Below are 25,718 nucleotides of genomic sequence, written 5' to 3' on the forward strand. Positions count from 1 at the left end.
CTTTTTCTCTCCAGACCTTTTATTTGCCATGCAAAGGATCTTCTTACTTAGCTTCAACAGGGTTCATCTTCGATTTATCAGGAAGTGGGTTTCAGCAGCTTCATCTGTAATAGCTCTTATTAATCCCAAAGTTTTCTCTAGTTCTTCTCTTTTTCCTCTCGTAATATACAAGACACATTCTAAATACTGAACGTGGCATTCATGTATTCTGGACAAGTCCATGCAAAGGATCTGCTACATGCTTTATTTTTATATTATGGACTAATGTAAAACTGGTTGCCAAGTACACTCTCAGGAAAGTGTCTATGCATTAAACATATGATCACCATTTCTTCTTTGTGGATTATCATTTCCACCACAATCTTTCACTAGGACAATTATCATTGATTAGGTAAACAGAGTATTTAAACCAAGTGATTCGTAGATTGGCAACTGGTTTATACTTATTTTAATATTCACAATTTAATTTTGTCCTTCAGCTCCTGAAAACATGACCCTTAGAAATTACTAGACCACCTCACAAAATGAATTGGTCAGACTTGTTTTCAGAATGTTTACAAAGTATTCTTTAAAATCTTCTAAACAGTTTCAGTTGAAATTTATAGTCTTTCAACTGGAAAAATCTCCCCTGAAAAAAAAAAAAAACTACAAACACCTTCCCCTTAGCACTGTTGTTATTGCTTGGAATGACATGAGTAGCTTGAAGCAAAAGCCACTGAATAAGCACTGTCTATACAGGTGCTCCAAGAAAAAGATTCCTGAATAAATCCTCATGCAGAGACAATGTTTCCAGAAAACGTGCCTACTCTGAACTAACTTAGGCTATAGGAAAGAGATTCTACCACGTATTTTTACCAAGTATGCTTGTCCTGAAATAAGAGCAACCAAGGGGAGAGCTACTGCACGTTAAAAACAACCCTTTTCTTCATCCAAATTAATCTTGCTTCTAGTTTAGATCATTTTTGATGTGTGAAATTTGCCAACTTTGTAGTGAACCTTTGACCAGCTCAATAGTAAGGAATTACCCAAATTAAGTTTATACATATAGAAATACTTAGAATATGGAAATAAAAAAAAAGATAAAGGGTATTGGGAATAATGAGAGAGATGAATGGGACATGGGCAAATAAAGTTTTGGTACTATTAGCTTACATTTGAAATTGGGAGGCTAGACAGATTAATGTTTTCTCACAAGATTTAAATTATAGAAGTTTATAAACCTTGTGCAAGAACAAAGTGAGTCTAAATTACATATACTCAAAAGGTTCACATATATAATCATATATCTAACTCTACAATTAAGATAATTCATAGTATTTAAAGTAAATATTTTTAGAAAAAGCAAGGAATGGAAAGGTTGTTATTTCAATGCCAACAGAGAAAGACACATAGTAAGCAACGGCATCCTTACGTATCTGTGCTCAGAAACATGCAGTACACTCCTCCAACTTTCTGTATATACCTCTATCATCAAACTATCAAATTTAATCTGAAATCAAACACTGGTTTTGTTTTGACTGGTTATATTTCACATGGATAGCTTTTTCTCTGAAGGGAAAGTCTTCACACCACTAGTTCCTTTTAAAATAGGAGGGTTTAAAAGAAGAACAAAAGCAAACAAGTAGAAACTTCAGTTTTTCACTGGAGATAAACTGCCAATATCTCTAGCACTCAGGACAACAGCGTAACAAGACAACCCTCTCCGGGTTTTTTTAAAAATTTGAGATATCATGCAAATGCATTCTCTTCAGTGCTAAGCACCCACATTGCACCTGAAGGAGACAGTCACATGAACAGTTACTAGTCTCAAATGTTCAGTTTGCTAATTAACTCTACGAACATGAGCTTGGGTTATCTGGAGAATGCAATCATCCTTTTACACATGGGTGACTGTAAATATTCCATCAATATCATACAGGTGAGCAATTTGGAAAAATTTAACACTACAAAGTTGAAAATAATTTTCTTGCATATGCCATCAAGACTACTTTCACTGGTTCTCTCAAAAACATTACAGCACCATTATTGTTATGTCAGTTAGATTTCAACATATGAATATTAAAAACAGGTCTTCCTAGAATGGGATGTCTTTATGAGTTTCAGCAAGTTTCTGCCAATTTCGCCGGCTTCTTCAAGCTCATCTTGTGCATATATGATTTACTCAGTGACACATATTCAATAATGTACAAGAATGTATAACGTGTGACTAGAATACTTGGAGTTTGTTTGGAAAACTTCAGTGTACATTATCATAACCACAGTTTTAAAGGATGCTGAAGAAAAAACAAGCAACTAACCAATCACTCACTGTACAGGAGGTCACTCAACTTGCCCATATATACCATCCTACTGAAGCTGCCCATGGCTGCTACCACGAAAGCAGCCATCTTTGAAGTGTGTATTAGACTGCCACAAAAATTAGTATTTGAGTGCCAGAGCAGAATTTATAGGGTATGCAGAATTTATATTCTGTAGTTCTGACATAAGTACCATCTTAGTAACATTAAGGGGAGATATACCTTTAAAGCTGTGCATGGTCTTGTATCCTGTTCTTGAAGCTTGACTGTAGTTTGGATGTTTGCTTTTCAAGTGCAAAAGTATCACAACTATTTATGAAATGGTGATCATGATTGTCAATGTTTGTCTGACTTGACTTTTTTCCTGCCCGTGGGGACCTTACGTGGAGTGCAAGTTGATCATGCAGAGGAAAGCTGCCTTTTAAAAACCATCAGATCAAAGGAAATAAAAAATGGTATCATTTGTCATCAACAGTTCAGCCTAAAACATAAGAAAATCCAACACACTTGCAAAGAGATTTCTGAAGAGTTAAGAAAGTTAAAAAATACTTTTGGAGCAATTTTCATCTAAAAAAAAATTCTATACGAAGCAAATACATAGCAGGATGGAGTCTTGCCTTTCCAGAAGTGTTATTCTATATCCTAGTAGTCTTTAAAATCAGAAGAATGTAACTCTGCAGAACTCTCAAAGATATAAAACGATCACAAGAAGATACGGTTTTATTCTTGGATATCATTCTAGTCCAGTGAAAGAAGGTAAATGAAAGACAGTCAATTCTAGTGACTCAAAAATTGATCTTGTTTCATGAAATCCAGGTTTATGCCTAGTGAAAAAGACATCTAATTTACGTGGCCTTTATCTCAGCCCAAGGAAAATCAATTATCTGCAAAATCAGCTAACTAGTACCTAGTCCAGTTGACCAGAAAGAAATAAGTACTTGTTCAGTACAAAACATAATAAGAAAATTAATCAGGTCTACAGAGGATGTGAGGTAGAAAAAATGTTTATTAAAAACTTACTAATGAAAATTGCCAGGATAAAAAAAAAATGAAAATAATTTGAATCATGATGATAAACCTAGCAGGAAAATATGCATTCTCAGAATAGTTAAATTTCTTGTTTCAACCATTAAGAAAAACCAAGTTAGCCAAAATACTTTTATTTCTTTTTCATATGTCATATATTAATTAAATGAATCTTGGTCAATGTTGTAAAGGATAAATTAGAGGATGAGACACCATTTATAAATATATGTCACTAAGTGGTACTACACACGTCTATGTAACAGAAAGCAAAATCAGACTTTTATAATCATAACAGACACCAATCTGATTGAAATATATAGCAGACTGACACAGTCAATGCTAAAATTACCTAAAATAAATAAATAATTAAATATATATAAATATATAAAATATATATAAAATGCTAATTTAAATAAAATTGTCATAACTTCATTACTCATTTCACATATAAACTGACAGAAGGACAACCCTCCTTGAAGTGAACATTTGCAAAATAATCGAGCATTTGATAACAAACACAGAAGGGAATCAAAGAAAGTTCTCATAATACACAGAAATTAATCTTATATCTTTCTTACCTATTTAAGCAATGTTTGACTGCAAAACCTAAGCTTCTTGAATTGATGCTACATCAAATTGTGCAGTGAAATTTACACACATTTAAATTCATTAAAACCTGGCTGTCCAAAGTTTAATCATAATCAAGTCATCCCTTCTGAAGAGCAAAGTGTTAAAACCTTTCTAGGTACCCACTCAGTATATATCTGTGATTCTTTTCAGTGCATCTTTGGGTTTGTTTTTGTTTATGTTTTTAAACGCTGACCCATTTTCTTACATTGACCTGTAAGGAGCGGGGCGGGGCGGGGGGTGGTGGTGGGGGTAGAAATCTGTTTTTTTTCTGATAACACAAATGTTGGATGAACAGTTAGTAATAAGGAGGAGGTATCATGCAGGCAAAGTTTTGGTGTGATGGACTCAAGAAAATAGTGTATATTTTAAAGGAAACCTTTGAGAAACAATAATGAAAATCATAGCTTTAAGAAAGTAATTTACCCTGAGAACGCCTCTTGGCAGCAACTATTTACTATTACTATTTCATCAACAGGTCAGCTTGCTACAAAACTTTAAGATCAAAGTAGTCATTTAATGTCTCCTAAGACTAAAACATCTTCAATGAAGATTGATACGGAAAAGTCCCACCTCAAGCCAGAGTAGTACTAAAAGTGAGAACACAGATAAAATAGTAAATGTAAGTTAATAATTTTTCTGAGAAAATTTACTGCAAAGTACACTAAACCAAAACTACTGCAAATAAAGATGTGGTCACAAGGAAGAGCAAAGTAGCAGGTAGATTAAAAAATATATCTGTAAATAGAAGGTAAATCCTTGAAAAGCATTACTGAGTAATATAAAAAAAATTAGAAAAGTTTGTTCAACAATGATATGACCCCTAAGCAACAGATGACTGTTGTTTTCATGCAAACTTTCTGTTTACATGTACTGTTGATGAATAAAGACATTTTGCCTTATTGATAAGGTGATGTCCTCCTGGCTGTGTGGTGAACTTTAATCACAGTGATTCTTTTCAGTGACAGTGAAGTCAAAATAATCAGATGACAAGAGTCATTTATCATACATTATCATTGAGGGGGTAGCACCCTTCTGGATACAAAAAAAAGGATACATCAAGGGATAGAGAGATTACATAAAGTCTTTCTTTGATATAAATAGTTTTCTGAAGTCCAAAAATCAAATAAGATAAAGTTGGACAGATTTCAAAAAGAAACTACAAGGAGGAATCAAGTTTCATTTGTATTGTATTAAAGGACAGATTAAATGATCAAAATGTTTTCTTCTGATTTTATGTGCTAAGCCTCCATGAATGTAAACAACTGGTTTTCTCATAATAACTCTCTAAGTTGCATTATTTCTATGATACACAGCAAGTATACTATCTCCAAAGACTTTTTTTCATTAGGGAATGTCAATATAACAGTGCTCCCGTTACACATTTTCATGTGTTCTACTTGCAAAATTTATCTGTATTTGTTTTTTAACACATAAGTTGCATCACAAACTTAAAGCTTCCCTACACAATAGAAGATTATTGTCTTATATTTCCACATGTTGAATTAATACTGTAGCTTTACAGACTTGTTTTGGTGTTTAAAATGTACAACTAACACTTGAATGAAAACCCACTTATTCTATACAAATGTGGGCATGGAAAAAATTTACTGATAGAATTTTTTGTATTTGGTTGTCTTGATCTATATGTTTTCTTTTCAGATTTGGACAAGAAATACTTACTTGAGTTATTCCTGTGAGCTGTATTATATTTCAACTACAAAGATATTACTAGTAATTACAACAATAAATTATACATTTCAAATTATTCTAGTTTTAATTTTTACGAATAATTATCAAACAGATGGATTGTTCATAAATACTTTCAACATGGACATATGTATTTTTTAAAGAATCTAGAACTTTCGTATTACTATCAGCATTGAAAACAGCAAAGCAAAACAAAACAAAAAAGTAGAAGCCCTGATGATGAAAAGAAGAAAACCATCTTCAAAATTTGCCGTTGTTAGAACAGAGAATTTTAATCATTAGCTTCTGATCACCAGGGATACTGGAGTTAAAAGGTTGCCATATCTAATTAACATTTATGTCAGATGTAAGGAATACACAATAGGCTTTCACAGTTGGCAGTCAAAATTCAAGTGGGAGAGGTGAAGCAATCCACTAATTACAATCAGTCAAAACACTGTAATATATTAGACATCTCACTAGTCATTTGACCCAGGATATTCTAATAGAAGAAACTACAGCCAGACCCAAGAAAACAGCAAAGTCGCCTTCCTCCACTATACTATCTATAACATAAATTAATTATGAATATCCTTGACATCTTTTAAGATAATTCCTGGAAGATTCCCTAGTGTGACCTTTTGGGTCATGAAACATGTAGTCATAACTATGCTTTGATAAATCATGGCCTAAAGAACTCAAGCCATAGCTGTTCTTTTCTGCAGTTTCTCTCCTCATTTTGTCAGGCTCCTAAAAATAATCGTTTTCTTTATTCCCCCACAATGTACTCTTAACTTTGGCCAGACTTTAAATCACTTCAGCTGCATCCCAAGAACGTGTACTGTTTCCATTCCAGTAAAGCAAAACAGATATGAGTGGATGCCTATTTCAAGCAAAAACACTTGACTCAGTAGACCACAGAACATGAAAGCATTAAACTGTTGCAACACTGCAGACTGTACTAACGTATTTTTCAGCTGAATTAAATCATACTGTCTTCATGATACATGAAGAATATCACAGACATTATTACATCTTACCATAATGGAAAGCAAAACATTCTTTTCTTATGATGTATCTCAAATTTTCAAAAGACTGCGGGGAAAAACAAACAAACAAACAAAAAAATGCAAAGCCAAGACATCCAACAAATACAGCAAGCATTTTCCTAGACTGATGGCCCTTGGTGTTCATAAGTGAAAATCCTGAAGTCGAGTTATAAACTGATCTTTGCCACTATGTGAAAGTATATTTTTATTACTAACATTTTAGTAGAAGGGAATTGAAGCACTAGAGAATTATTTGGGACAAGTTGTTTGGGATGATGCTGTAAACTTGGAACCCAAAGAAAGTACTTCTCAGTCATTATCCAGAGATATAAATAAACTACTATCCTACCTTTAGCTTGCACCCAGCGAGGAGTAAAATAGCTTTATTGACTTTTTTTCTACTAAGTCAAACTTCAACTTGTGCTGATCCCACTGCACTCATTCATATACTATGACTCCCTTCAAACCTCGTATTTTTTTTCTGATAGGCATCACTTACTTTTATGTTTGAAATACAAACACACACCATGGCCAAGCATTTCTCTGAATACCTTGCAAAGTCTGAAGGCCCTGAAGGTTATTAGAAGTACGCAGATGTTACGCTGGATCTCAGGACAAGGGTGGTTTTCAACTTAAACTCTTTTGCATTTTGAGCACCATAAACTATAAAGCAAGCTAATTCACCTTTCATAGTGAAAAAATTCCTGAAACACATTAAAGTCGTTTGCTTTACACTTTCGCTACATCTTCAAGAAATCAGTCAGTTTATAGTCTGCACTGGTGCTTGAAGACAGAGGAATGGAATTCAGGCAGGAGTGGAATGAAGTTCAGGAACGAGAGGGTGCAGACTCTGGATGCTGAAATTGGTATGAGAAGTCTGGGAGAGGCATTTAGGCACACACTGATTATGACAGGAAAGTACATAAAAAGGGGATAAGAAAAGTACTGAAACTGGAAGGTGCGGAATTGTATATTCCTTTGGGTTCCAAAGAAAAAAAAAATTATCCCATCTGAGTAAACTAAAAATAGAAAAACATCAAGTTTACAGTTTTTCTGCTAGTCAAAACCAGATTCAACTATTTCGTGGCACTACACAAAATTCAAATAGATCTACAAGAGAGAAATAATTATTTAGGGCTATAATATCAGCAGGAACCAAATATTATTGAGTTATTAATATCTCAAAATTTAGGTATTACTTGAAGCATCCAGAATGACACAACAGTAATTATAAGAAAATGCCTGCATCGGGTATCTTTCCTCAAAATATACCATAAAAATGAAAATGAGAAAGATTACAAATCTGCAATTCTGTGTAGAGATGAGTGACCCATCTTTATAAGATAAAAGGTAAAAGTTATTATTTTATATATATTAATTTAAATATTTGCCATTAAAATCTCATGCTTTACATATCCTTTGGGTCCAAAAGAAAGGGAGAGAAAGTATGCAAAATGAAAAATGGCATACCTAAAAAAAGAAAAATCAAAGATGCTAAGACCTTGGGCTTTGTTTGATTTCTTATCTTTATTTTGAAAACAAGATGTCATTTATATGGCATCAGATTTCTACCCATTTGAAAAAGCAGCATTTATAAATAAGATACAGTGTGGGGATATTACATTTCGAACTAAATAAAATTGTTTTGAAAATCCGTTCTAATTGTTCCTTCTTCTAAAACATTCAAAGTGATTTTTTCAGGGAAGTATAATAAAAACAGTAATTTCACATGTCAAATGTGAAGTAACAAAAAACTACTATATTTGAGATTATCACACACCTTTCATAACTTTCACACATTTCTTGAAAAATTAAACTTGGCAACTGTGAGCTTTTCAGAGCTTTGATGTAAGCAGATACAGAAAAAGCACATAAAAGCTATAAGGGAAAGTAAAGGAGTATTCATTTCAGCAGAACAGGACAAATGAGCCTGTATGATAAGATGTACAGGCTGAATGCAATTTAGCATAAACAAACAAACACCATGCACTTGCATTTATAAATATGAAAATTGAGTTCCAAAGTTAAAAAGTTTCTAAAGCAAAGGTAGAATATGTACAAGAACAAAAATATTTAGATACTTACATCTAAAATGTCAAGAAAAAAAATAAGAGTTCTGATAGCTTGCAGAACAAAGTTAATTTAGGAGAATCAAATTATAAGAAAGCCTTATTAATGAATGTGAAAGAGTTTTTTGTTGTTTTTTTTAAACATAGAATATTCAGAATGTAGAATTTCAATTGTAGAAGAAATTCTGAAGTTTCAATGCAGATGGCATTAAAATAAAGCAAAGCAATAGTGCCAAAAAGATTGAGATATCCAAAGCCATAGTTATAAAAGATACAAACAGCATATTTTATATTACTATTATTTTCCAAATGTTTCTCCACCTAAAAAGTTGACTATCACTCCATTGGACATGTTCAGCGGCTACTTTGGGCTGCTATGGGAACAGAACTTGGAAACCAGATGTGCTTCTGCACCAAAAGCACACACCAGTAGACTTCTGAGAAGTGATGAAGTCCTGGGAACCCTGACCCCTTTTCAGAACAGAGCTCATAAACCAAGGCATAATCTTTCAGATGGTTACCTATAGCACGTATTATGGAGAATTCCAGACAAAAAAGACCACATAGTTCCATCCTTACTTGCAGTAGATAAATTTACGAATTGCAGTTTACTTATTATTTTGCCTATCAATATATTTTCATCTTCAGTGGACTCAGCCACCAAAGAAAAAGTAGGGTATACTCACAGTTGTAACAATCTTAGTCATTACAATATAAAGGAGGAAAAAGATATCACTCAGAATTTCAGAAGACAGAATTAAAAATGAAAGAAAGACTGGGATCTTTAAAAGAAAAGTGAGTGTTGAAGCAAACTACAGAGAATACTGATCAAGACTCCACAGCTGGCAGTATGCTATAGACTATTGTAGAGGATTGTTAAAGTGAAAAAACAGCTTAGAAAAATCACATGAACAGCTTAAATGAGAAAATTGGGTTTTTTAAAGCAGTACTTTCCAGACTGAAAAAAGGAGAGAAAAGGAAGGTGATGAAGAAGAAAATATGTTTCTAGGAGCTGTAGTATTTTATATTGTTCCCTTGCATTGCTACAAAATGAATATTAAGTAATATGCTTTCCACCCAAATGAAATGTATTTATTAAGCACAAAAAGCTAGAGCTACAAAAGTAAGCTAGTACATGTGCTTTCTGCACCAGAACAATTTTTGGTTCATTTTGTTATTCTGAGTACCACACTTATAATGTCTTCACAGCTGAAAAGAGTTATTGCAATTTCCAAAACTTTCAGTGAACAATAACTGAAGTGTAAAAGGCAGTTACAAGTGAGCAACTCGTAACACCAGTTTGAAGTCCTCATATTTCTTTTATTTATTATTTTATTTAGATATGTGCAAAGAGGACAGATGCTTATAAAACACCACTAACAAAAAGTTATCCCTGAAGAGAAAGGGTATCCTTGATTACAGAAAGCAGCTGCTATCATAAATCTCGGGATCTACTTTTGTGAGCTTTACCAGTCCAAAAACAGTGTTCATTGATAGCGCTGCTATTTATGTTTGTGCAGTTTACCTTTTCTTGAGATCATTGTTTCAAACAAAATCATGCAAGTGTAAGTATCACTACACAAAATCAATATGATATACACAGAGTATGGACTCAAACCTCATCAATAGATAGATGTTAAAACATAAATAAACTTGAAACACCCTAAGTTATTGAGTGTTTCTTATGTAATCTTGCAGGGATTGATCCTTGTCCAGTATTGTAATCACTGGTCTGGAATCAAGTATACAATGACTGCTAATGAAGAGTGCAGATGATACAAAGGCTGGTTGAGTACCGAGTAATGAAGGGAACAGGTCTGTAATAGAGTTAGGACTATATTCTGGAAAACAGTAATTCTAGAAATCAATTAGGAAAAATGTGAAACATAGTTATTGATCAGCAGAATGCTTCAAGAAAAATCCTGGGCAAGATATCTGCATACAACGTAACAAGAGTATGGGGGGGGTCAACTGGAATTATGAAGAAACATTACTTAATAGTACAGTAGTTTGAAAACTTGTGAAGGGCGGTGGGAAGAAAAAAGACAGAGTAATACTCTAGAAAACATGCTTTTACTTTAAGAGACTATAAGAAGTTCATTTACATTTTATAAAAAAGAAACCCAAGAGATGATATGTTTATAAACTGTAATTAACAGCACAAGAAAAAGTTGTGGTAAAACTGTGCTGGTCTTAGCATAAGAAGAACTTATGTCTGAAAGCCAGTCAGCCATGTTCCAATTATATATCAGGTATGTATTTTTCAGTTAGTGGAATAAATGAAATAATGCATTGCAGAAGATTTTCTATAATTTGTAAATCTTCAAATAAAAACAGACTTTATAAGTAACCAAAAAGTTACCCACTGGATGAAAATATATGGCTTATGTTACATAAAAGGTTAGAAGCACACTGGCATTTGTATCTATGTACCTATCAAAATTCATTCTAGCTTGAAATGTCAAAATATATCTGGGTAGGTGAAAGCTTCTTATTAAAGAATAAAACTGTTGGGAAGTGAATTATTTTTTTATATCTGCAAATTAATGATAATGGTGGCAGACAAAGAGCAGACACACTTCTGGAAAGTTTTTCGTTTGTGTTGAAATTAAAATTACTATTTCAAAGTTATGGTGTGGAAATTAGTGAACATTTATTTGTATATAACTAAATATATGTAATTATAAGTAAAAAATACCTCATTCACCACTGTGAATTTGTCAACAATGGAAATGAAAAAAGTTACTTAACATGTTTATTCTGATCTAGTTCAAATGACAGCTCAATTAAATTTCTGTATGATTAAAGATTTCAACTTAATAGTCAACTAATAATGATGATGAAAATAAATGTTAAATACTTCATACTTTCTTTAGAGGTAATATCATGGTGCTAGATTAGCAATAAATTTTGCTGGCTAAAATCATCAGGCTAATAGCCAAACCACTTTTTTAAACAAACACCTTTTGTATTCTCATATGGTGCTGAACTAAACAGCTTTGTGAAGGAACCAAACATTTTAGTCAACAATGACAGTGAAATTACTAATCAACTAACATAATTCCAAAATTGGCATAATTTACTTACAATTTAGATGAGAATAAATATCCATGACTAGTTGAACAACTGGAGTTCATTCATGAAACAGTAATTTCTACGTAACTATAACGTATACTACAGACTATTCATTACTGTTGTAATTAGTACAGCATATTCTATTAGGTTTCCTGTACAACTGTATTTCTGGAAAAGCAAATATAATTGCTTACCAAGATGGTGGTAACGATTAAAGAGCGATTGGACAGGGAATCTGTGATGTTTGCTGGTTTTCCTTTCTGATTCTCTGTCATGTTAAGGCCACTCAATGGATCCCAAGTTCCAACCTATAAAACAGTAAATTACTATGTAAATTGTCCATTAGTTACATTTCAACATCTAGAAAAGAACACTATAAGGAAAAATAGATTGCTACAGGGAAAAAAAAAAGATTGCTAATATTTATTATTAAAACCTGTTCCATTATTCTCCGTCATTACATTTAAAGTCTGCTTGTTTAAAATATGATTCACAATACCTCAAAGCGTGTCTTGTGAAGTGTGACATTAAGTGGAAAAATGATGCACAGAATGTCTAAAGCTACTCTGAATACTTAATTTTCCATTTAACTTTCATTCTTCAACATAAACTACATCTGAAGATAACTTAACAGGTGGAAATTCATTTGCAGAGCAGAGAGCATTGTCTCTGCATAAGGATTTACCCTTTTCTGTGACCAGACAGAACAGCAGAGCAAAAAGATGTTTTGAAGAAAATGTAATGGAGAAGACAAAGTATGTTAAATGTAATAACTTAATTGATTTACAGATAAATGTTCAGTATGTAGCTCTTTTGACATTTTATACCTTGAAATTCTTATTCCAGTAAAGTCAATAGGATTTTTATCTAAGGAAGGAGGTCCAAGGTTATGCTTTAAGGTTCAGGTCAAGGACAGTCTCACATACTAAGTAATAAGTAACGGGGCTTATGATAGCATCATTTATCTGCAATTTCATCACTATACAACTAAAATAAGCAAGCAGTAGATACAACTATCCATTTTTAGACATCAGAATGTTTGTATTACTCCATTGTCTAAAAAAAACCCCACAAATGTTTCTTTTTTGGTTTTAGACAGGATTTTAAATATAATTTCAAATACAAAGCAATATCTATAATACAAGGTAAAGATATTTTAAAACTAAATCTAGACAGAAATTAAAAAATTTTGTGAGCTTTGATTGTGTGTGTATATATATATATAGATATATATATACTGATTCCTGAGAAACTGTTCATATACTTTTAAGTGGTTCCTTGCAGTATAGCTGCCAAGGAAGTTCGGGATGCAATGTGGTATGGGTTAAATAAAGAGAGTTTAATTGCTAAAACTGAGAATACAGCAGAGCATGAATCAGCAGAAGCTGTAATGGAGAAAAGACAAATTTGCTCTCTTTTTCTATGATGTTCTGTTCCACAGAAATCAATATTTTTACTTTCTTCTTTGCATAACACTCAGTTCCAAGAAGTCACTCCTTTGAATGGCTGTGATTCTTGAATTTTGGCCATTCAATGCCTCGTAAACTGATGAAAGAATCATGAAGGGAGGAAAGGAGAACATGTGTGTCTCAGAAATACAATTGGAAAATAACATCTAACACATCATTTCAAAGTATTGAAACCAAACCTTACTACCAAAAAAACTTTTCTTCATTTACTCTTTTAATACTATTTCATTTGGTGACTTGAAAGGTTTTTAGGAAACCCAAAATGTTTAGCCTTGCAGTTTGGCCACAATTAAGAAACTGTAAAAGGATCAAGAACTTTTAGTTGCAATGTTCTGTTCATTATGGCAATCATAGTGTTTGCTTTACTTCAAAGAAAGATCAAACTAGAATAGAATAACAAAGAATGACAAAGACCAGAACTTGAGCCTGTCCCTGCTGTTTCTTCACATAATTGGACGCATAAAGCTGGACTAATCTCCTCTATGAGATTCAACTTCAGGTACACAAGTAGCACATAAATTTCTAAGGGAACACTATCACCTTATTTGATCAATTTCAAATTCTAAATTCATTAAATCATATACTTTATTCAAGTTCATAATTCAAACTTATCTTGGCAAAAGCTAACACATTGCTATATAAAATGCTTCTTCCCCTACTTTTTAACACAGCCACAGTCACAAGCAAATGAATAATTATCAACTGTTAGAATCTGAGGTTTATCTAACTACATCCACACAGACTTATAAGAACTATCAACTGCATTACTTTAAAAAGAAACTTCTGTCTTGATAAATTATCACATTATCTTTCTAAATGAGGTTAATTATTCTTGTATTGCTGGTTTTGTGAATCAAGAATCTAAGAAATGGAACAAAAGTTGAATGTTCCAAATAAGACATACTTTGCATTATCTTTATTAAGATCAACAACTTACGTCACAGATTCTGATATACTACTGATATGTATAGCTCACAAACTTATTCTCACACAAACTTATTCTCAAAGCTGCTTCTTCTAGAGAAAACTGCATAGACAGTGCAGCAAATTCATTCTTTTCTCTTTTCTATTGCTTAAGCACAGTGTTTTAATTTTAATGCAGCCTTTTGAACAGAATAAAATTGCTAATGTGTTTTCACTAGAAAAGTTTAAATGCCAAAAATATAGAAAAAGCAAATCAAGGTAGTCTACTACATATAACTGCAATTCAAACAACTTACAGTTTACTTCCACTGCATTACATCTATTTCCAACAAACTTTCAAGTTTTCCTAAAAAGTGAAATAAACTGATATTCTAATACACACCTTATGGAGAATGTTCACACAGTAAATACAGTCACAGGGAGGCTGTCAAGCCCTTGATCTCCTATTCTTCCATTCAAGTCCCCTAAATGGATATACTATTCTGGAGTGAGCATGCCAATTAGAACATGTTAACACTTATCCATAGCACAGGACCCAAACAAGGAGTTCCCATGAAGCTGACATTGTGCTCCACAGTGAGACAAAGAATCTCTGTGATACAAAGAATTAGCTTAGTCAAGAATCAGCTTATTCAAGTTGAAACAATTCCAGCAAGAGCTACTAAAAGACTCATCGTCAGCTATCATAGTATATTCTGTAACATGGCAATTGGGGTGCTCCTCAAGGACATGGAATACAGTTTCCCAACTACACTTGAGTGATTAAAACTTTCATCCAAGCTTCCATGTATTTAACCACTAGGTAACTATCAGGTTACTGCAGTTCTGAAGAAAGTTTGGACAGAAGTTTCCATTCTTTTATTATTGTTTTGATAAACCACAATTACCTATGTTTTACCTGGGATTTTTTGTTTGGTATTTCTTAATAAAACAGTTTTCAGAAAAAAATCCTCAAGTAATTTGCAATCTCTTAATTAAGTTGCATCATCTGATCTAAGGCAGTGGTGGCAAGGCAATGTAACTTCTTTATATAACTGTATGGAACGAGTCCTAAACCTGTAATCCAAATGAAAAATACATGTTTGTGATACTACCAGACATCTTACTAATAGGAAGTTAAGAGCAAATTCATCTTTTTCCTTTTACTAGAGATTATGACCACTGAGACAGTCCTTACTGAAAGGCAGATAAAGAGGAAAAACTAGGAAATATGTGCTTAACCTCTGATTGTAGAGTCATTATTTTCTCAGAATTCTGTATTGATTAGAAAATTACCTGTGTCTATGAAGACATCATCTCTTTAGACTTCAATAAGTGGAGTTTCTGGGAGTGTTCTGGTAGAGTACTGCAATATGCTTGCCATTTTCTTATATTCTTCCCTAGACTTCTGCAGCTGGCCACTTTCAGATACAGAATACTGGACTAGATGAATCTAGAGATTCTTTTCTCACGCACCACAAGAAAAGTTTGTCATCCACCTTTAGGCGGGTACACTCTGAGGTTTCCAAATGGTCAATCAATCCTATACCACTTAAACAAAACTCTTAAATAATCTTCACAATATTTACTACTCAATAGTTCAATAGTACAATTTCGAAACTAAATCTCACCAGAAGTGTTTAATAAGTGACATTACCAAAGGACAGAATTTAGCAAATACTGAAAAGCAGTTTGGCTAATGTTCACACAAATATAAAAATAATTTGATTCTTTGGGGTTCAAGTATTTAGTGCATTCAGTGTCCAAAAAAATATCACTACAATTGCACCTATTTCCAAAAATATTAATTTAATTTCATAGCAAAATGCAATTGGCATGATTTGTGAAGCAGTAATACTCTAGAAAAAAAGTATTTACTAAATAATAAAAAATACGTAAAAATATGAGACCTGTTAAATCAGAATGAATAGTAATTCAAATCCTGAATACTGAAAACTACACACAGTTAACACTTTGAGTTGAAGTCCAATACAGCTTTCTTAAGTTCCTGCAAGATTGCTGAGCAGACTATACAATTTTTATGCAAAGAATTACTGTAACACTATTTTCAGCACAAATCCAAAACATAGCCCCATACAAGGTACTATGAAGAAAATTAACTCTATCCCAGCCAAAACCAGTACAATAACTCACCACCACCCCAAAAAAGCAGCATTATGCACTCCTGAAACTTAAAATTTGCTGAGTTTACATATACTTTAGAGTAGTTTACTGAGCACCAATCTCATGAGAAGTTATCCACAAAAATTCAATAGATTAAAGTAGCTTTCTTACTTCAGCATGTTTGAGAAAAAGAAATTTCTCTTTATGAATAAGCAAGTATTCTTTTAAGTATTCTTCTTTTTGAATTTCCTTCAAAACTCTCCTAAGAAAAGTAACATTTTGTGGGGCTCTGAGTCAATCGAAACTGTACATACTACTCACAGTGACGTGCCACAAGCATTGTATTAGGAAGGATCATTGCCCTTCTGCAGTGGTAACAACTGTCTAACTATGCAGCCAAAATCAGAGACGTATTCAACCCTCAAAGGACTGTCAAATGTGTCTACAGTTTACTGTCTTGTCTTTATTATAATTTGTAGAGTAGTTAGTAATAGTGGTGATTACATCAAGAAAATAATCATTTATACTCCAGTGTAATAGTATTTCTTCCTATTTATGTATTTCCCATTTGCAAATTGCTTCATTTATTTTGCTTTCTTCAGAAATATTAATATGCTTGCCTTCTTTGCCAAATATCTTGTTAATACCAATACTTCTGGCTTCCCTAGATCTGTTATCTCAATTTTTTTTCTCTAACTTTTACAAAACCCTCTGTTTATACCACTTGCTTTTTTTTCCCAGGTCATTAATAAAGATACTAAATAAAACAAGATCTTACACTGATATGCTGGACAATGAATTACAGCTCATTTTGTGTCATTTATATTCATCCTGTGTGTAGGTTCCCGAGCAAGATTTCAAGCCAGTTGTTAACATCTCTATTCAAGAAATGTGATTCTTCTTCAGTGACAAATTTTCATACCAAAAGTGGTATTAAATTCAGGTATTTGTTTTCTCCCTTAAGTATAAAATAATTTTCCTCACGATGCAGCTTCAGTGTAAATACTGATTGATTGTAATTTAAATGATAATTTGCTTATTATACTGGATTGCCACAGTTGGGGATTTTCACTGTGCTTAACCATAAATAGTTTCAGTGTGACCAGAGTGACTGTCAGCAAATTTTGTTGTACATTACATTAGCAGCACTCCAATCGCCTATTAATTTGTCATTTTCATCTTACAGGAAGCTATCATTTTTGTCAGACACGACTTTTTATTTGGAAATGCATACTTCTTATTGATTGATGCTTGATTATCACCTCTCATTCAAGAGTTTCAGGAACAGGTATCTTATGTAAAATCTGAGATCACACATGGAATCTTTTTTAAATCAATGAGCAATTTTTTCTGTTGTCACTGACTTTAGCAGTCATTGTACTTAAAATACATGATTTGGGTCATTTCCTATCATACTAACCAGGCAATTTATCTAGGACATTTTTTTGCAAAATCCCCCTAAAATAGGTCTTCTAGAAATACTTCATAATAACTCTTTTCTCTTCCCTCCAATAATATTTTTCTTCTCAAGATATCTCATTTTGTGACAAAAGTATTAGAAATTACAGGTGAAATTGTTGGGTTGAACTGTTGTCCTTCACATAAGAAATCGTTCCCCCATATTTGGAAGGAGGTTAGACGAAATAATAGCTATTTACAGTATGGAAACACAACACACATAATATGGCACATATAATTCCCATCTCCCCATTTTCTCTCATCCCACAAAATGAATTAATAAACAAACAAACAAATAAATAAAGCAAAACTGTTCAGGAACTCTAACTACACAGACAGAGAGACTTGACAAGATGGTGGTTTGGGAAGAACATTAGGAACATACAAGATAAGGACAAAGATGGGGAAAGGCTCCCAAAGAAAGAAGAAAATAAGAGAGAAAGAGGATGGAAAGAGCAAAGAGATGAAGAGGGACAAGTGGATGGGGATTACATGGAAAGGGAAACGGACAGGGAGGCGGAAAGGGAAACAGGGAGGAGGGGAAGGGAGAGAGGAAGGAAACAGTGGGGGAAGAGGGAAAGGAGAGAAGGAGAGAGTAGCAGAAAGCAGGATGGAAAGAGCGTGATGTAGAGAGATGGAGTGAATGTGTGAAGGGAGGGAGGGAGGGGACTGAGAGAAGGGAGAGGGATTCATCATAGCTTTAACAGAAGACAATCTTGGGGGGGGGGGGGAACCCACAACTTTGAGACAGCCCTTTTAAATAAAAGGACTGGCTAAAACATACTCTCTCTACTAGGAAGTGTCCTGCTCTAGAGTTTAATGACTCACCCTGGATTCAAGAAGAATAGGTTTGTATTCTTTCAGAATAACCAAGTTTTCTTCAAAGAAACCCATTTATTTGTCACCATTGTTTCTCTTTCTCAGTGAAATACCCTATACATTCTAAATATTTACTAAAAAATTCAATCTCATGTGCATACACCTTAATTTTCTTCTTCCTAATTTCATATCACTACACCCTACAGAACTGCTCTGGTTTTGCTCACATGTATCTTTGAATCTGTGTAGCATTCCTCATCATTCTTTGCTAACACTTTCCTAACTCCTAAACTTTTCTAATACATGGTAACTAATTCTTACTGCGCTTTCCAAAGATTGTCAGCACATTTTGGTGAAAAACTAGTATTATCACATCCCTTTATCACATGGCCAAAATGAGCTATGAAGGCAGTAAAAGTATCTTCCTTTTCTGTGAACTTCTGTATACACAGCTCAAGCATTTGTTGGTTGTTTTTAAAAATCCATATCCTTCTACAACTATTTCTGTTGTTGTCTCTTACATATCTTTCACTATTACTGTTTCCCCAGTTCCTTTTTTCTATTATGTGTTTTAGAGTACTGTATTTCCTGTTGAATTTTATTTTCTTCCCATATTTCTAATCTCTGTAGACCTTTTTGTTTTACTTCTGTATTTTCAGTGGAGTACATATCTCCTAATATATTGTCAGCTGAGATTTTATTTTCCAGAAAACTCATGTTGCTTGATGGTTCTCAAATGCCACCCAATGTTCTTAAAACCATCCTAGATTACAGAGACTTCCTTTCCTCATTTTCAATAGTTATCACTTACATGCAGACTCTTCAGCCACTAGTGACTTCTTTAGCTATTCTGATGTCATCAATTCTTCCATTTCTATTTCCAGTAAGGAAAACAGGTTGCATTGCACCTATTCTCCTTGTACACAAAGCTAATTTGTTTTTCAAATCTAATCACTACTATATACTTTTTTTTCCCCCTTAAGTTTCCAGAGCTCCCTTTCATGGAATACTTTATAGGAAGACTCTTTACTATCAGTGCACTGTTGAATGTTTTAAAATATAGTTTAGTCCTTTAATCATAGGTTTGCCACTGGACATTTTAAAAAATGTTATTACCTATGTAAGTGTTTCAAAGCAAGCTCATGGATTCTGAACTTTTTAAAAATCTTCCTAGTAAGAGAACATTAATATTCCAAAGCTAGTATTGGGAGGAGAAGTTTTGGAGAAATATGCTGTTTATGTGAGCTTCTTCATTCAATGATTTATAGAAGAAAGTAAATGCAACTCTACAGCATGGTGCCTTCCCTTAAGTTCTCTTTTTATTTGTCGCCACAATATCACCTTGAGGCAATAGCTGATAAAACTTTATCTGAAGATGAAGGAAAACATAGTGCTTACAGAACAATGAACACAGCAGCTAAATGCAAACTACAATGCAGATGCAAATTGCAAAACCTTTGTCTGCTGACCACAACAATGTGAGACACTGCAGCTTCCTGCATTGCCTCTCCATGGCAAGGCGGCTAGAGAAGAGAGGGAAGATGATCTGATTTCAGATCATCGTGGTAGGCAGGCCAAATACCTGTATGTGCTTCCCAAGGCTTTTAGTTCGAATATTAGGCTACATAGAAAGGGCACTTTTCAATCCTTTGGTCTTTCACTCCCATCACTCCCAAGAAAAATTCATGTCAGAAGACAGACAAACCTGTCAGGCTACCCATTCTTAATTTTAAGTAGCACTTACAGATAGAAACATTGTATTCCAAGAAAAGAATCAAAGTTCCCTCTTGAAACACAGAAAAATGCCAAAATGAAGCTATTTGATTTAATTATGTTTGAGGTAATTCTTCCTGAATTAGTAAGATATGAAGAAAATACAAATACACATACCCACAGGTTCACACATGAGTATAGGCAATGGGATTGGAATCACAACTAAAACTAAACTCCACATCGATTGAAGACAAATATATTAATGCATAACTCCAGGTCCAGCTATTCACTCTTCCCCAGTCCTCTTGAATCTAAGAATGTGGCTAGAAGCACACAGTTAAGAGGCCACTAACTGTCCAACATCAAGATAACAGCTTTTACTAGAAGACTGAAACAAGATATCAAGTTGAGAACAGTTATATTGTTTTATTTAACACATGAAATGTTACTGAAAATGCTACTGTTTTTAGGGGGTGGGGTTTTGGTTTGTTTCCCATTACTCTGGAGGTAAACATCTTACACACCTTTTCAAGACCTTCTTCCTTGAGGCTGATAACATCTAAATCAAAATCTGTCCTTAAGCCATTGGTTTTGTTGAAAGTTATCCTGCCTGTGAGGCCTTCCCAGTGGGCCTATGGAAAAAGAAAAAACAATTTCTATAAATAAAAACCTCTTCCTTTTTTTTTCCCAAAAAGAAGAAATTTTACTTCTGCAAAAATGGGGACATTAATTATTCATTCTATCTAAACAATTTACCTTGTGGTTGATTTTTTTTTTTTTTTTAATATTTTGTATTCACTTTTTGCTAATTAAATCAACCTTTCTTCAGTCTTCACTGACAATTTTTTAAACAACTTTCCATGTTAGCCAATAGACTATTCTTACTAAATGAGATGAAAGGCTGGTTTGTTTTCATTCCTCCATCATTCATGCATGCATTTCCCCTTCTGCTTCCCTACACGCCCCCCCCAACCCAAGCCTCAATCTCTTTCATTAACGCTGGATTTCATTCTTCTGTCAGGAAATTTCATCCAAATAAAGGCTTACTTTTGCAAGATGCAGAGTACCCTAAAACCACACTGAGTCAGCAAAAATTGAGGTCACTGAGCCAGTCTTCCAGAGTTGATTCCTTACTTTTAGTAAACTGCAATATCCTCATTTTTTTATAATTTAAAGTCTACCTACTTCTAAAACTATCCTAAAGTAGAGGAGGGAATGTGGAAAACAAAATTATCATCCTAAAAGGAACTAAAATTAAAAACAGGATTATATTCCATTGCAAATAGTTCTCTTTATCATAGTATTGTGCATATCTAGAATGAGAAATACCCTATTAGGAGTTACTTACAGTACAAGAGACTTGAATACTCTACAGTGTTCACCTTTAAGACCTTAAATATCCTAGCTTTACTTTAAATCACTATGTATCAGTATCTAAACAGCATACTAGGAGACCAAGGCCACATATATTAATTCACCATAGCAAAAAAAAAAAAAAAAAAAAAAAAAAAAGAAAAAAAAAAGAAGAAAATTAAAACCAGGGTGTAAACTTCATTCTTGGCCCCTTTGAACTTATGCTAGTATTTAGTTGCTGAATTTTTCATAGTCAGTCTATGGTTTGGGGTTTCAGGGGTTTGGGTTTTTATGCCACAAATGTTCCACACACGCCCCAACCACAATTACCTACAAACAAAAGTTTTATTTAGAATGCAGTGTTTCTTTGTTCCAGCTAATACCTCAGTAAAACCTGTTTTCAAATAAAAATGCTGCCCTTGCCTGCTGAACTCTTTACACATAACAAGCTGAGAGATTCCCATCTACTGAAAAAAAAAAAAAAAAAAAAAAAAGGCAAGAGTCAAGTAGAGTGGTAACAAAAGAAAATCAGAGTTGGGAGAAAGGAAAGCAATGAAGTAGGACACTTTATTAGTGACTTACCTCCTTAATAAGACTCATAAAGCGGGTCCCAAAGCGCCACGGTTTGTGGCGATTACACTGTAGTGAACTGACAGTCATCTGTGGGAACTGCTGGACAGCCACTGACACCACATGAACAGCATCATACATTAGTGCTGCATCCGTCTGAAATTAGAAGGAGATCAGGACCATGAACACAAAACAAAAACGTGACAGCCCAGCAGTGAGAGAATGAAACACAAAATTAGCACTGCTCATTATGTTAAAGGGAGAAAATTATCTGATTGCTTGTGTAGCCCTGTAAAATGCAGCCTTATTGCCAAGTCCTACATAAGATGTGTCAGGACCTTCAGTCTTGGCTATTCTCCTTTTAATGCTGAAATAAGGGCCCAAATACCAACTTTTCAGGATCACAGGAGAACACTGGTATCAGTGCATTAGGGGGCTATATAAATCACTGTATGCATGTTTGATTCAAGTCAGTTATTTTCATGAGTGAGGCGAAAAAAAACAGAAAAGATTAGCAAGGGAGCAAAACCTTAGCTATGAAGGAATGTGCACAGGCTAAGGAAATAATGTTTTTCTGTTTTGAAATTACAGACTAGATACAGTCCCAAAGGTACTCAATTGATTCATTAACAACTTTTTTATGGGTATCAGTTTAAACCCCTAGGACAGATCTAACCAGTATCTTCTATAAATCAGAGGCAAATTAGAATTGCATTAAAATGCACATTCATTTTAATGGTTTTCGTGTCCCATCGTAAATAAGTAGGCTGTTTAGACCCGGTATGTGCTGACTAATGTTGTATTAGCAAAGGACAGAGACAGCCTCTCAGTACCCACTGTCATGCTGTACAAGAAACTGACATCTCTCTCCTGTTCTATTTGATAAACAGAGGCAAGCCTTGGAACCAAAAGCAAGAGAGGACCTTAGATTCAGATGGTGGAAATGAATGCTATGCCATCTGCTCAGCATACCTTAGAGAAAAAGGACCTATTTCCCCTTCTCATTCACATAATTAGTGAGCTGTGAAATTAGTTCTTTAATGGATAGGAAACCTGGAGATTATTGCACTTGTCACAATACAATACAATGCAATACAAAATGAGCTTATATAGTGCCTTTCATGCAAATGCATCCCAAGGCTCTTTACAATAAAACTAAACATAAAAATGCAGAAATGTTCTACCATTATAGCCCATAAGCTACTGTTAAAGAGGAAAATATGCGTTTACATTTAAATGGCTCTCCCAAGAAGAGATTTCAAAATTCAAACAGAAATAAATCCTAATTTTAAAATAGCCAGTATAATAGGTTTCAATGATCTCAGATGCCAAGTAGTTTATGCAGGGGCTCCAAATCAGTCAGAAAATATTTTTGCTGCCAAATTGTTCATTATCTTCAAGGCATTAAAGTGCTTTTAAGGCAAGCTGATATTTGACAAGGAGGCAGCGAAACACCAAAAAGTTGGAATGACATGCTGAGTAAGCATCATACAAAGCTTAATATTCCAGAAGCAGTATTTGGCAGTAGTTGGAGTCTAGACAACAGTTTATAAAATAAACTACACAATAAGTACAACACATTAATCTGGCTTAGAAATGCAAACAACTTTTTTTTAATCAGCTTTACTTCTAGAACTGTAGTCCTTGCACCAATGAAGGAAAATTGAAATTGATGTGAGACTTTAGTGAAAGTAGCCCATGAAGAAGGAACCAGAAGTTCAAAACCAGCATTAATTGATTAATTAGATATAAATTTGGACACAGAACTGATAAGACTCATCAGCAGGAATCAAATGGACATTATGCCATATGCAGAGCAACATGGCTTTCTGTCAAATTCTATAAGCCACTGAGCTGGAAACCTGTAGGATGACAAGGCAGTCAACTCCAGCGAAAGCATTAAAAAAAGCCATTGCAGTTTTAGAAGTAATTCAAATTCTGATAATATTCTTCCTATTTGACTGATGAATATGGCTTCACTGGAGATAAATCTAAATCAGAATGCACTTCTTTCAAATGCACACAACATAAACTAATCACTGGCTAGAAATTGAGTGCCCCATTTGATTTTTAGATGCTACAAGATAAAACCCTTATTTACATAGGAGGAGATTCCACAATCCACCTTGTATAGAAAGGTTAAAGTTAAATGTAGGCTTAAGTGTTTGTACTGAATAAAGACAGATAGAACTATATACTCAAAAATATATTGGTTTAGTGATTCAATATTGCACTCATCCCACTGGGTGCAATCATTGATTTTACTGCAAGAGAAATAAACAGCACAGAACTCAGGAAAAGATATAAAGTATATACTTGAATTGCAGGTTGGGCTCTCCTCTTGGCTGGTCACTTTACCTTTCTTCTGAGAGACAGCAGGAATTGATAGCTGTTGGCCTAGCTCTCCACCCTCATTCATTAGGCTTGCTAAGCTTTATGTCTTGCTGCCCTTTGTCCACACCACTTTCTCTTCCTTAAATCACACCTTTCGAACTATGCTTTGTGGTACACGAAGTACTGCAGGTTTCAGCAAAAGACTGTTTGGGGACGAGGAAGAAAACGTCCCTAATTAAATTTTTAGGATTCTTTGTTTTATCTAAACAGAGATTAGCAGTCTGGAAGGAAGAAGAGGTAGAAACTTCAGGAGAAGCAATGGTTCTTGAATTTTGAAAAATGATATTAGTACTGTTTTAGTTAAACTTGTACAAAACTTTTAAGAATTATGTTGTATTTCACAAATGTATCTTGGTACAGTTTCTGAACCAGGGGTTGTGGGGTTTTTTGGTTTCAGAATCCTACTTAGTATTTGTGATGACTTGTTTGGATACAGATAAACTCATCTAAAATACTGCTCATGAAACTGTCATTTGTATTTCTACAACTACAAACGAAAGAAATTACTACAACTACAGAAGCTACAAAAATTTTTCCTCAAATTGAAATAGAATGAGATTGAGTTAGGTGATTAAGATGTCAGGTGACAGATGTCTGTGACCACAAGTCTGTTTTTCAGCTGACTGTCAAGTAACAAGAAAGCTGTTAGCGCTCAGAAGCAACAGCTTAATCAGAGATGTGACTTCAGTTACAACATATCTCAAATAGAAAGTACCAATTTGTGTTTGTTTTTTATCCCAAACTCAGTTGGATACTACACATTTCTTCTCAATACTGTTCTATTACTCCTTTACCTCCTGTCTTACTGTGGGTGTTGTGTTTGCCTCTATTTTTTACATGTGTTTCTGTATAATCACTTTTGAGTCTTGCTAAATTACTTGCTAAATACTGTCTAACAAATTGCATGCAATACTCTAATCTCACTGTGAAAGGGCTCTGGTGAAGCTAGACTCAGTATAAAGAAGGTAGAAAAAGAGTCCTCTCCATTATTAGAGAAAGAGTCTATTATTTCTCCCCAAGCCTCCTCAGGGTAAAAGATGGTCTTTTTCTTCTCTGTCCCCAGCTGCACCCAAAGATGTCAAA

At 34.0% G+C, this 25,718-nt stretch overlaps 1 protein-coding gene across 4 annotated transcripts in view; it reads right to left on the reverse strand.

Moving 5' to 3' along the window:
* Positions 1 to 25,718, reverse strand: part of GRIK2 (glutamate ionotropic receptor kainate type subunit 2) — a 432,874-nt gene that overhangs the window by 186,121 nt on the left and 221,035 nt on the right. For 3 of the 4 annotated variants that reach the window (XM_052781430.1, XM_052781432.1, XM_052781433.1), the window contains 3 exons: positions 22,254 to 22,397; positions 20,843 to 20,950; positions 12,027 to 12,140 (listed from right to left, as the gene is read on the reverse strand). In XM_052781430.1, the coding sequence (XP_052637390.1) occupies positions 12,027 to 12,140; positions 20,843 to 20,950; positions 22,254 to 22,397 (366 nt within the window). The remainder of the gene's footprint in view (positions 1 to 12,026; positions 12,141 to 20,842; positions 20,951 to 22,253; positions 22,398 to 25,718) is intronic. The other variant, XM_052781434.1, reaches the window with a different exon arrangement.

This window comes from Harpia harpyja, chromosome 3 (assembly GCF_026419915.1).
Source record: "Harpia harpyja isolate bHarHar1 chromosome 3, bHarHar1 primary haplotype, whole genome shotgun sequence".
Lineage (NCBI taxonomy): Eukaryota > Metazoa > Chordata > Aves > Accipitriformes > Accipitridae > Harpia > Harpia harpyja.